Source organism: Lacerta agilis, chromosome 3 (assembly GCF_009819535.1).
Source record: "Lacerta agilis isolate rLacAgi1 chromosome 3, rLacAgi1.pri, whole genome shotgun sequence".
Classification (NCBI taxonomy): domain Eukaryota; kingdom Metazoa; phylum Chordata; class Lepidosauria; order Squamata; family Lacertidae; genus Lacerta; species Lacerta agilis.
Window position 1 is genome coordinate 107303989 of NC_046314.1, and position 12835 is coordinate 107316823.

Genomic DNA, 12835 nt, shown 5'->3' on the forward strand with positions numbered 1-12835 from the left:
TTCCTCTTAGCACGTTTCTCCAACGTGTGTGTGTGTGTGTGTGTGCATGTACACATGCTGGTTCTAATAATAATAATAATAATAATAATAATAATAATTTGTACCCCGCCCATCTGGCTGGGTCTCCTCAGCCACTCTGGGCGGCTTCCATCAAATATTAAAATACATTTAAAATATCACAGTTTAAAAACTTCCCTAAACTTCTCCTACTCTGCAGTTGCTCCGGCAACAGAGTTCTCTCACAAAGTTTGAAGGCTGCCTGAAATAAACGGGCTGGGGAAAAATTGACTTGCTGATCCACGTATTACATTGCAGATCCAAGACATCAGTGTTGAAACAGAAGACAACAAAGAGAAGAAGTCTGCGAAAGATGCGCTGCTACTGTGGTGCCAGATGAAGACCGCCGGGTGAGTTTTAACCCAGTAGTCCTCTAGACAATGCTGGGGGAGCCTTTCCCAAGTCTTGTGTTCTTTGCGCGTTTAAGACTACAACTCCCATCAGCTGGCAGGGGTTGATGGGAGTTGTAGTCCGAAACATCCAGAGGGCACCAGGCTGGGGGAGGCTGCAGTGCATTTAAAACACACAGACCTCGATCTCTCCTTAAGTGCAGTGTCCCGGGTTAAAGAACAGCTTCCCTTGAGGCAAATCGGTGTGCAGAGCAGGGAGCAAGACTTTCTTCTCCAGGGCAGCGTCATAACCTGTGCTGTCCTGCAGATGATATGAGCTGACAGAGGATGTTTTTTGTGAATACAGCGGCTCAGAACAACACTTACAGCGCTGGCACCGAGATACAGAATTTAGAGGCTGAATGCTTTACAGAAGTTGCGCGTTTAAAATGGCTGCCTTCCCAGAAGCCTCCGGAGCTGTCGGTCTGTGGCAGACCACATGCTTTGCATGCAAAACGCCCCAGGTGTCGATCCCTGGCATCTTCAGGTGCAGATGGGGTGGGGGCTGCCTGAATCTCCAGCATGCGTTATCGACTGGTTCATAGACTGGGCCCAGTTTAAGGCAGCTCCCCACTGTGGTGGAGAATATAACCTGATGGATCCACTTCCGCTTTCAAACCTTGACACCGAAGCCCAGACCTTCTGAGTGGGGCACACCCCAATTTGCCCTTCTTCCCTACACTACCCCAGGGAGGTGCTTCCAAATTATCCCCACATAAATAATGCTAGCAGGTACTGCCTAGCTTGTTGAAGGGAGCTGAAGTATTAACATTTGTTGCCTCTGGCCCCAGCCTCCTCTTGTCACACGTCCCACTCAGAAATTTGTCCAGATGTAAATGTGGCCTTCGGGCTGCAAAGGGTTCTCCATCCCTGTTCGAGAACCATCTCTCCCATCTCCTTGCTTCCTAGTTTAGGCACGGACCGGTCAACCTGCTGGGCTGCCCAAGTCTTGCCACAGGTTTTGAGGCCTGGTTCCCACCCCCTGCTTGTATCCTAGCCTGCCATTCAGTCGCCGAAAGGGCTCCATTTCCCTGACAGACGCCTTCCCCGCCTCTCCCCTGCCACCTGCGGCAACCCCGTGCTTTTTAATTTTTATTTATTTGTTTGCAAAGATTGTCTACCCCAGTGTTTTTCAACCTTTTTTGGGCAAAGGCACACTTGTTTCATGAAAAAAATCACGAGGCACACCACCATTAGAAAATGTTAAAAAATTTAACTCTGTGCCTATGTTGACTATATATAAAGTAATTCTCTTGAATTTTTCAATTTTTCCCACGGCACACCAGGCAACATCTCGCGGCACACTAGTGTGCCGCGGAACAGTGGTTGAAAAACACTGGTCTACCCCTCCAGCATGAAGGAGATGAAACGCCGCGGCGGTGAACCGCATAAAACCCAACGGCAAAAATTACATTTGTTAAACTAGTGCAAAATGCACCAGTTGGTCATATTTATAAGACATAATAATAGCCACAGGGGTTGCCTGGGTAGACAGGTGAGTGTTAAGCAGGCCCCCAATGATAATTTTGGAAGTACCTGCAGGTAAAGAAAATTATAATTATAATAATTTAATACCTACCCTTCACCGTAAGGTTTCGGCTATTAAAACACAGTGTTAGCATTAAAACACAACATTGCACAATATTAAAAAAACTGCTGAAAACGATTTAAAATTACAGAAATAAAGTGGGCCCTAACAATATGCATCTCAAGTGTCAAAAGTCAGTGTGTCTCTTCAGCATTTGCTGAATGAGGGTGCTGGATTCATCCCCATGGGGAGGAAGTTCCACAACTTAGGGGCCACCACAGAGAATGCCCCCTCACAGGCCTCCACCTGCTGAGCTTCTGAAGGTGGTTTAACAACCAAGAGGGCATCCACCTTCGGTCTTAGCACCCAGGAGGTGGTCTTTGAGGGATGAAAATGAGGTGCTACTACTCCTATCTTGATAATTTTTTTTTTAAAAAACCCTGTGGGTACCAGCAGAAGATGGCTGCCATGGGCAGCAAAAAAACAAACAAAAAAAAAGGTTATGGAAAACACCTGCCTGATTTTCATTGGAAGCAGATTCCAAAAGGTCACACTAAATGTCCCGGTCTTTTTAAAAAATATATTTATTTTATTTGATCTCTTACGCATTCTTCACCACAAGGTCCCAGGGTGGGTCATTACAATAAAGCATACAATTATAAAACAAAACAAAACCGCTACAACAATTAAAAACCAGTGTAAAAGGAATTCCGCATATAAAAACAACACAGACATTTAAAAACAATTCCATCCGTATGAACTGTGATCGCAGACTAGGATAGGAACGTAGAGCTGTGCTGGATGAGGCCAATGGGCCACCTGGTCCAGCATCCTGTTCTTAACATTGGCCAACCAGGTACCTGCGAGGAACCAGCAAGCAGGATTTGAACACGAGCCCTCTCCCCTCCCGTGCTTTCCAGCAACTGGTAATCGGAAACATTGATGCTTCCGACCACAGAGGCAGAGAGATGGCCATCGTCCATCATGATCAGTAGCCATTGATCGGCTTTACAGATGCGAGATGAACCTTGGGAGCATACAGTGCTGTTGAGGATCTCCCATCTATTATGGAAATATCTGAAACCTCCGCATCTTTTTTTAAAAAAAGAGGAATTGCCAGTGAGTTCTCTGGGAGGGCGTTTCCTGTTTCGCCTCCTGCAGTTCCACTTAAAAATGGTAACCCGAAGGTTGCTTCAGAGCAACCTTTTTTCCGGCTAACTCAACACCTCTCATTAATTCATGTCTCTGAGCCTTAATCCTATACTGATGGAGTTTTCTTTGTTTTGTTTCTCCCCCCACCCCTTCCATCTTTGGTTCTTTTGTTGTGCCAGCTACCCCAACGTCAACATTCACAACTTCACCACCAGCTGGAGGGACGGCATGGCTTTCAACGCGCTAATCCATAAACACAGGTGGGCACTTGTCGGAGACATTGGTGAAGTTTTTAAGCTCTGGACCAGCAGATGCAGAATCGCAACTCATGGCATAGCTGCAAGTCCCGGGGTCCCCTCTTCCAGAACAGCCGCATCGCATCACCTCTTTTTCCTCTCTGCAAAAGACCTCGCTTCTACTCCCTTTGTTGCCGCGACGGACCAATCCTATGCATGTAGACATGGAGGCAAATCCTACTGCGTTCAGTGGGGCTTACTCCCAGCGAAGCATTCATTGGATTGCTTTCTAAGTATATCCTGCGCTGGCTCAGGTTTATCCCTTTTTTACCCTTCCTTCTCTCTCTCTGCTGTCCTGCCTAAAATTGCAGTGTAAGCTCCTTGAGGCGGAGACCTGAATTTTGCTCGCCTTGCTCTGGAACAGACCTTGTACCACTTTGCATTAGTATTCACGAAAGTAACGTGAGCCCTGCTTGGAGAGAATGGCGCTCACAACCGGGGCATCATTGGTTGTTGCATGCCGTAGCTGTTTCCTCTGCCGAAAACACAAGCCGCTCTTCCGATTGAAGAGTGGATTGCCTCTTCAGCAGTGGGAAAGCAGTTGCCCGGAAAACGAGGAAGAACCCGCCCTGCTCTCTGCTATTTTCCTTACCATCCCTCATACACACCCTCTTGAAATCCTGTCTTTTATCTGGTAATAATAATGCAGTCTGGGTGAAACTAGAAATCTGCAGCCAATTGTTGGCTTGGGCGGGGGGAGCCTATTCTTGTATACCCAGCCCTTCCCCCTTCCAGCTAAGGAAAATCTCTACCCCTCGTTGTTGTCTGCCCACACCTACTCCTGGTGCACGCTCTCTCCTCCTCTCTACCCCTGCTGCACATGTTCATGTCTCCGTCGCTCGCCTGCCATTCTTTTCCATGCCACCATCTCGCCCTCCCCTCCCGGTTCCCGACATCAGGTTCTCCTCGACCCAGTTTGGGGGCAGCGCTTCACTTCCCCGAGGACCATGCAGCACAAATGAGCCTGAAAAAGTTGGCATCTGCGCACAGTAGCGGGTGGCAGAACTGCAGCAACACCACCGATCGGAGGTCACATAAGCACTGCCTCCCACTACTGACCGCACATCATGTTCTAGGAGACTTGACTCCTGGTCGTTCTGCTTCTGTTGTTTGTATTTCTGGCTTAATTCGTTCCGTTTTATGTGAAATGGTCCAAAGTGATTTGCATTCTCCTGTTGCTTGCTTAGGCCCGACCTAATTGATTTTGATAAGCTGAAGAAATCAAATGCACACTACAATCTGCAGAACGCTTTTAACCTGGCAGAGCAGCACCTTGGCCTTACTAAACTCCTGGACCCGGAAGGTAAGAACGGCCTGCCACTGGTGCAGCAGTGTGTTCTGTATTCTCCCCTGCCCTCAACGCCTCTGCCCCCTCCCTCCCGGAGCCTCTTCTCTCTACTTGTTGCCTCCTGAAGGAAGAAGTTGGGGAAGGGTTGCTGGAGAATTGAGCAAGATGCAGCTTCCCCTGCAGCAATTGTGGCAATAGGTCAGGCACAGATCGCAAACCCATTCTGCAGATGAGTCAACCGAGTCACCTAGTTGCCAAACTGCATCCCATAGCAAATATGTACAGGGTTCTGCGGCCTGGTTTTTATTCCGTTGCCGTAGCGTAAGACCTACACAAAATGCGCACATCTCTGTAGCAGGGGCGGGGAAGCTCTGGCCCGGATCCAAACACCCTCACACCATCCTCAGGTGTTTTTGCCTGGCTGGGGTGTGTCCTTGAATTCTGAAAATTCCTCCTGCTTTCTTGGATGGAGGTTAGAGAGGGGCGCGTGAGTGCCCACAGAAAGGAACCTCCTGAACAAAGGTGCCATTTATAAAAATCCATTTCTCCTGCTCACTTACGCCCTCTGCTCCTGCCAACCACTGGCATGTGGCTCTCAGGAGGTTGCTCAGAAAGGAATGCTGCCCTTGGGCTTGAAAAGCTCCCCACCTCTGCCTTCATAGGCAAATCACACCATCCAGGCTGGGTGAATGATTCCGTATAAATATTATTTCACTCGGAGAATAAATCTGGACTTCGTTTCAAACCCTCAACTCCAGAGCTTTGACATAGGCCAGAAGTAGGATGTTATGCTAAACACAGTGAAGAAGAAGAAGAAGAAGAAGAAGAAGAAGAAGAAGAAGAAGAAGAAGAAGAAGAAGAAAACACAGCAGCAACAGACAGATTTATCTCCTCTCCACCCCCAGTAATGCCTGCAAGAACTTAGTTTGTGCTGCGAAATCACTCCATGTTTCCCTGCCTCCCACCAGCTGGAGCCAATAGCGTGAAAGCCACACCCACACCGCACACTTAAAGTGGTAAGCAGCCATGGCTTTCCCCAAAAGCATTCTGGGAGCTGTAGTTTGTTAAGGGTGCCGAGCGTCCCTGTTCCCCTCCTAGAGCTACAATCCGCAGAGTGGCTTAACCATCACTCCCTCTCCACAGGAAACTTGAGAATTGTAGCTCTTTGAGGGGCGTAGGGGTCTCCTCACAACTCTCAGCACCTTTAACAACCTCCCAGAATACTTTGGGGGAAGCCGTGACTGCTTAAAGTGTTGCCGTACCACTTTAAATGTGTGGTGTGGATGTGGCCAGCATGGGGGACTTGTTTGAGAGTTAGTGTAGCTTAGTTGATTTCTGTATGATAAATAAACGCAGCAGGTTGTGACATCAGGAGGCAGGGTAAATTCCTTGAGATGCTGCAGGGAGGGAGGAGATCGTCTTGCAGCTGCTTTTTCTGTTAACATCTAGTTCCAGCTGAATTCTTGGGCCTTGCCTAAGCAGGTTGTTGCCAGCATGATGCAAATGGTTTTGGAATCACATGCAACCCAATTCTCTGCTACAGTAACACCATGTTGTTGGTTCCCCCCCCCTCCTCTCTCTCCCCTCCCACACCTTAACAGATATCAGTGTTGACCACCCGGATGAAAAGTCCATAATCACCTACGTTGTGACGTATTACCACTACTTCAGCAAGATGAAAGCTTTAGCCGTGGAAGGAAAGCGCATTGGAAAGGTTTGCATTCTACAGTTTCATAGGCTTTTGTTTGCAAAACTTTGCTTAGCTTTACTGTCTTTGCTGTATTTTCCTCCTCTAAAATGAAAACACGAGTGACCTACCTCATGCGGTTGTGCTGGATGCCAGAAGAACCGTGTATTTTGTGTATTAAGGCTTCATCTAAAAAGGTAGAGGGACCCCTGACCATTAGGTCCAGTCGTGTCCAAATCTGGGGTTGTGGCACTCATCTTGCTTTACTGGCCAAGGGAGCCGGCGTACAGCTTCCGGGTCATGTGGCCAGCATGACTAAGCCGCTTCTGGCGAGCCAGAGCAGTGCACAGAAACGCCGTTTACCTTCCCGCCGGAGCGGTACCTATTTATCTACTTGCACTTTGATGTGCTTTCGAACTGCTAGGTGCGCAGGAGCTGGGACCGAGCAACGGGAGCACACCCCGTCATGGGGATTCGAACCGCCAACCTTCTGATCAGCAAGCCCTAGGCTCTTTGGTTTAACCCACAGCGCCACCCGCATCCCTCTAATCTACACAGCTGCAAATAAAACACTTTAAATGGGTTCTGAAGTGCAGTGCACAAATGTGGCACAAGATGGCGACAGTGAGCTATGCAAAATTCAATGTATTTTTCAAAACTTTTTTAAAAGCATTTTCACAGCCTTTTTGAATATGTGTGTAGATTCCACCTAAGTCCCAGTTGACATAGGGGCCTGTGAAAGTGGCAGGAACCCTCTGAGTGACTGTAGCAGCTAGCAGTTTTGCAGCAGCTACAGCTGCCTACAGGGAGCCTCCTTCCTGCCCTTTCTCTGCAAACTTGCCCTCCCGCTGTCAGCCACCAGCCTTTTCCTTGGATTTGGAGTAACAAAGAGCAGCAACTTCCCTTTTTTTGCTCAGAGCCCTAGATGAAGCTGGGCGCTGCCAGGGGCAAATAATCAAATAAATGGGCAAGTGATACGACTAAGGCAATCAGAAGGGAACTCTCTGCAGGAGGCTGTGGCAGCTGCTACAGTCACACTGTGGCTTCCTGCCATCCTGAGCATTGTTCATGGGACCAGGACGTGAACTTGGGATAAAAGCACTGCACAAATATTATGAGTAATAATCTCACCGAAGCCCCAGTTCCAAACCTTCTGTGAACTGTTATTTTGAAAGCAGAATGGTGTGACCGTCTGTTCCTCCCTCCCTCCCCCAATCTGGAAGCGCAGACAAAAAATAATTTTCCGTTAGCAATCGGAAGGTCACGGCATGCTGCATTTTTGCAGGTCAGCTGCTGCTGTTGCAGTCGGGGGGGGGGCATTCTCTGAAGTCATAAGACCCCACCCGTCACTCAACCTGGGATCATGGAAACTCTGCTCTTTCTGAGTCAACACTCCTCTCCAACTGGTTCATTGTTTTGCAGTGTCATGAGTCGGTGGTTTTTGCCTCGCTGGCTTCTTTTCCAGCCCCCGTCTCCTTTCTCCCCACGGGGAGCACTTGTCCTTGGCCCTCAGACGCCCCTTTCTGCCTTCTTGCCCTAGGTGCTTGACAACGCCATCGAAACAGAGAAGATGATTGAAAAGTACGAGTCGCTGGCTTCCGACCTCCTCGAGTGGATCGAGCAAACCATCATCATCCTGAACAACCGCAAGTTTGCCAACTCGCTGGTTGGGGTGCAGCAGCAGCTCCAGGCGTTCAACACCTACCGCACAGTGGAGAAGCCACCCAAGTAGGCCTCGTTCCGACACTGTCCTTTTTTCGGGAATTAATCCCAGCTCGGTCGAAACGGTTGGGGAGCCTCTAGGCGGTTTGCATCTTCCAACCCCGGACAATTAGAAGCTCGTTACGCTGCTCATGTTTCACATGCCCTCCTTAGTTCATGGTTATATGCCTTCTGACATTTGCTAACAGCTTCGTGCCTCCATGTACTGCTTCCTCTGTGGTCTCTCCCGCCACCAAATTATTGTCTCCACAAACAGCACCGCAAGGCTCTTAGCGGTGTGAGTCATGGACATTATTATATACTGGAGGTGGTTGCAGTTGTCTCCACTGTAGCATGTAAACAAAAGGGGGTGCAAGCAGTTGCACACACCTACAAAGGAGAAAAGGCGTTGTGGGAGGGAGCAGTTCACTGCAGCCCACGACAATTTATCTTAGCGTAGGAGTCCCAAATCTTTAATACAGTACCTTTTATTGGGCAAATACCTGGTATGCCCACAAACAGAAGTAGGAATCATAGTCGCTTATTGCGTTTTATGTGTTGAGAAGTTGGCAGGTTTTTGAGTCGCACAGAGCTGTAGTCCTTTTGGACTGAAGAAGTGCCCTGTGCATCCTGAAAGCTTTCTACCGTACCAAGCACATTAATCGAATGCACGTGTTTTTAATCTGAAGTATATTGGAATCCGTTTGGCTTTCTTTGGCAACAGTCCAGCAACCGCCCTTATATGCCCAAAGGTTATTCTCAGATATTATTTAGTTAGCTTTTTTATCTTACTGATCTTGATTGGGTTGGTTTTGCCAGCCTTATCCTGTTGGTGTTTTGTTTTGGAGTAACGCTGCTCCTGCACTTTACAGGAAACTCCTTTGTATTTACACTCAGAAGTAAATCACACTGAGAACAGTGGCTTACTCCCAGGTAATTTCATACACACTTACCTGGAGAAGCGAGTAAGCTTGTCCTCTGCCCAGGGGCATCAGACATCAAAAATACACCACGACTCACAGGACCTCCAATGTGTCAGGAGCTGCTGCCTAATTTTATTCGCTGTCAGCAGAGGCCCTGGGCATGCACAGTCACTGCATGCATGGACATTGGAATGAAGGGTTCAGGATTGGGCCAGGTACCTTATCTCATGGTAGCATAACTCAGAGTAAGTTTAAACCAGTGATTTTCAGAGCAATACCCAGAATGTTTATCAAGTTGACTCCGACATGCCTGTTTGAAAATGCACAAATCGTGTAGCATTGAAAAGCAGGACGCGTGCCTCTTGTAAACGCTTGAAGGCTCCGATCCTGCGGCGGAAACCTAGCTGGGCGTTTTGCCGTCAACTGCAGGAATCACACAGTGAGGCTTCAGATTCACCAGTCAGCAAGTGCACACAAAGCGGACAGTGTGAGAAAAGATTCAATAATAATAAAAAGCTTGTTCCTTTCATCTCCTGTGAGCTAAATGCGAACGGTCAATCGGCTGACCTCTCCGGATTGTGACATTTGAACCAGCTGTTTCTAGCTGAGCACATGTGTCTCGCACACAGCAATATAAAATCTGGGAAAGGGGGGGGATTCAAAAGACAAGAACTATCAACCATATAAAATACGTAGATCTCGGGACAAAATGTCCGGTCGTTTCTTTGGAGAGTTAACGTTTCCCTTTCGGCTCCCCTCGTTTTTTTATCTTCTTTTAGATTCACAGAAAAAGGAAACTTGGAAGTCCTGCTCTTCACCATCCAAAGCAAAATGAGGGCTAATAACCAGAAAGTGTACATGCCCAGGGAAGGGAAACTCATCTCAGATATCAACAAGGTAAATATACAACTTCCTGGATTAATTGTTTTCTGTAGTGTTAGCAGCTGAGCTATGGGTACTTTGTGGAATCAGGCTGTTCCATGCTGAGAGTCCTAGGTGGACCAGGGATAGGATTTATTCGTAGTATTCATTTTCTTATTTTAAAAATTACAGACTGCTTTTTTATATACAGAAAGCACCTCTAAATGGTGTAAAACCAGCACCACCACAGTGGCTTGGTTTGCATAACACATTAAGCCAAATGACGGACGAATGTGCTTGGTCTCAGAGAGGATGTTCCCTTCTCTGATCATGTTTGCTCCCACACACCTCACTAAACCAAGGTTTGGCTTCGCATTCCATCCACACCAGGGCTCATTGTTAAGCTCTCTCTGTAATAGCCGCGAGCTCCAGCCAAGAACAAGCCTGAAATGGCACACAACTGCCGTATATGAAATCTCTCCAGGTAGGCCTCCTTGGGGTGGGCATTGCAAAAACAAGGAGCCACCACTGAAAAGGAGCTGCAACAGTTCAGAAGCTGCCCTCTAGGGACACCTTTCCTTGTCCACTAAAGCAACCCCATTTCATAGAATTGCAGAGTTGGAAGGGACCCCAAGGGTCATCTGGTCTGACCCCCTTCAATGCAGGAATCTCAACTAAAGCATCCATGAAAGATGCTCACTCAACCTCTGCTTAGAAACCTCCAAGGAAAGAGAGTCCGCAACCTCCCAGGGGAGACTGTTCCACTGTCAAACAGCTCTTACCATCAGAAAGTTATTTTTGTTGTTGAGATGGAATCCCCTTTCTTGTAACTTGAAGCCATCGGTTTGAGGCCTACCCTCCAGAGCAGGAAGACGAAGAAGAGTTTGGACTTGCTATCCCGCCTTTCACTCCCCTTTAGGGAGTCTCAAAGCGGCTAACAAACTCCTTTCCCTTCCTGCCCCACAACAAACACTCTGTGAGGTGAGTGGGGCTGAGAGACTTCAAAGAAGTGTGACTAGCCCAAGGTCACCCAGCAGCTGCATGTGGAGGAGGGGAGACGCGAACCTGGTTCTCCAGATTACGAGTCTACCGCTCTTAGTCAACACTACACCACACTGGCTCTCACTACACCACACTGGCTCCCTCTTCCATGTAACCACCCTTGAGATATTTGAAGGCGGCTATCATGTCCCCTCTTTCCCAGGCTAAACATACCTGGCTCCTTCAACCTTTCCTTGCAGTTTTGATCTCACCAGGGGGACTGCACTTGCTACCCACTGCAGGGCAGAAGTTGCTTCCCATAGGTGTCTGGTTGGCCACTGTAAGAAAAGGATCTTGGCATAGATGGTCCATGGCTTTGATCCCGCAGAGCTTTTCTTATGTTGACACCTGGCGTGCGAGCTGCTAGCAAGCCCCAGTGGATAATGCCTGGTCTGTTGGAATGAGAGAGGCATTCCATTCGCCTCAGTGCAGAGAGAACTTCTTGTACCCAGAATTACCTTTCTCAGGTGGATGAGAGAGAACGTGAAAAGAGCCCTGCTGGATCTCAGGTCAAAGGCACTGTCACGAATTCTACTCATATTGATCCAGAGCAGAACTCTGATATATAGGGTGAGGGGAGCCAGGGAGCTGCTTTTCTGGTTTAGCCAGCTGAACAGCAAGCAGCTCAACGAGATCCCTGGGGGGGAATAGCAAAGTGCTTTAAAGCAGGATAAGCCTTCCTAATTTGCTTTTTCATCCTGGCTGGAATTCGCAGGGCAGCTGTTGCTTGCACCCGCAAGCTTGGCTCTGGATCGCTTCAAGCGACAAAACTCCCCCACTCCCCTATTTGTCTGTTAAGACTCCCTTGTCTGTAAGATCCTGGAGATCCTTGTGTTCCAGGCTGCGTGACAATCCCCGGGATTTAGGGAAAAACCCTCCTGAACGGCATGTGGCTAATTACGGATCTGTTTCTTTACGTGGCAAATTGGCTGGCTTGCTTTTTAGCATCCAGGCACACAGTTCCGGTTTTCAAAGCAGGCAACTGAACAAAACCCTTTACAGCTTGGGGAACAGGGGTACCTGAGATGTCATCTTACCCCTGTCTGCTGGTGTGGTCACTGCGGTCATCAGGGGCCTGCCAATGTCCACTGCATAGTGGACAAATCCCTGCTCAGCCATGAAACTCAGCTGGGTGACCTTGGGCCAGTCACGGTCTCTCAGCCTAACCTACCTCACAGGTTTGTTGTAGGATAAAACGAGAAGGAGGAGGGTACACCACCGTGAGGGAAGGTGGGATATAAATGTGATGGATGCATCAATCAATCAGCAGCATAGCAACCCCTGTGCCATAGGGCTTCCTTCCAGAAGATATCAAGACAGGCGCTGTCCCTTTTGGGAACTTGGCACCCCTCTCGAAGACATTTTTATTTCACCAGGGCTTCCCAGAAGGTTAACCCTGGTCTGATCGCTGCTAATTTTGGTACAGGATAATGCTGTTTTGATAGGTTCTTTATTATCATTATTAAGATTTTGCATTATGTTGATTTCTGCTTTGTACACCACTCTGAGATTCATCTGAGTATAAAGCGATCAATACATTTTCTTAAAAAAAAACAGAATCAATGCTTAGGACTAGGGGAGGGGTGGGGTCTTACATTCAGTAAAAGGGACAGAGGGTTCCATACAAATGACTTGCCCAGCTCTTAGCATTTTCTTTCTGTAGGTCCAAAGTGATACAGTGAAAGGAAGCTTAAGCCTTGTTTTTCATATCCGTCCTGAATTGCATGACATGTTTTTTAGGTTTTACACTTTTACTTCACTTTAGTTTTTTTGCTGCAGCCATGAGATCTAGAAACATGTCCTTTTTTTAAAAAAAAGAAAGAAATCTACTGTATTTTCCGCTCCATAGGGCACACCAGACCATAGGGCGCACCTCGTTTTTAGAGGAGGAAACAAGAAAAAAAATATACCG

At 47.8% G+C, this 12835-nt stretch overlaps 1 protein-coding gene across 3 annotated transcripts in view; it reads left to right on the forward strand.

The window, feature by feature from the left end:
* Window positions 1-12835, forward strand: part of SPTBN1 (spectrin beta, non-erythrocytic 1) — a 148933-nt gene that overhangs the window by 79187 nt on the left and 56911 nt on the right. For all 3 annotated transcript variants that reach the window (XM_033145086.1, XM_033145088.1, XM_033145087.1), the window contains exons 4-9: window positions 316-407; window positions 3306-3386; window positions 4610-4725; window positions 6312-6424; window positions 7938-8125; window positions 9801-9918. In XM_033145086.1, the coding sequence (XP_033000977.1) occupies window positions 316-407; window positions 3306-3386; window positions 4610-4725; window positions 6312-6424; window positions 7938-8125; window positions 9801-9918 (708 nt within the window). The remainder of the gene's footprint in view (window positions 1-315; window positions 408-3305; window positions 3387-4609; window positions 4726-6311; window positions 6425-7937; window positions 8126-9800; window positions 9919-12835) is intronic.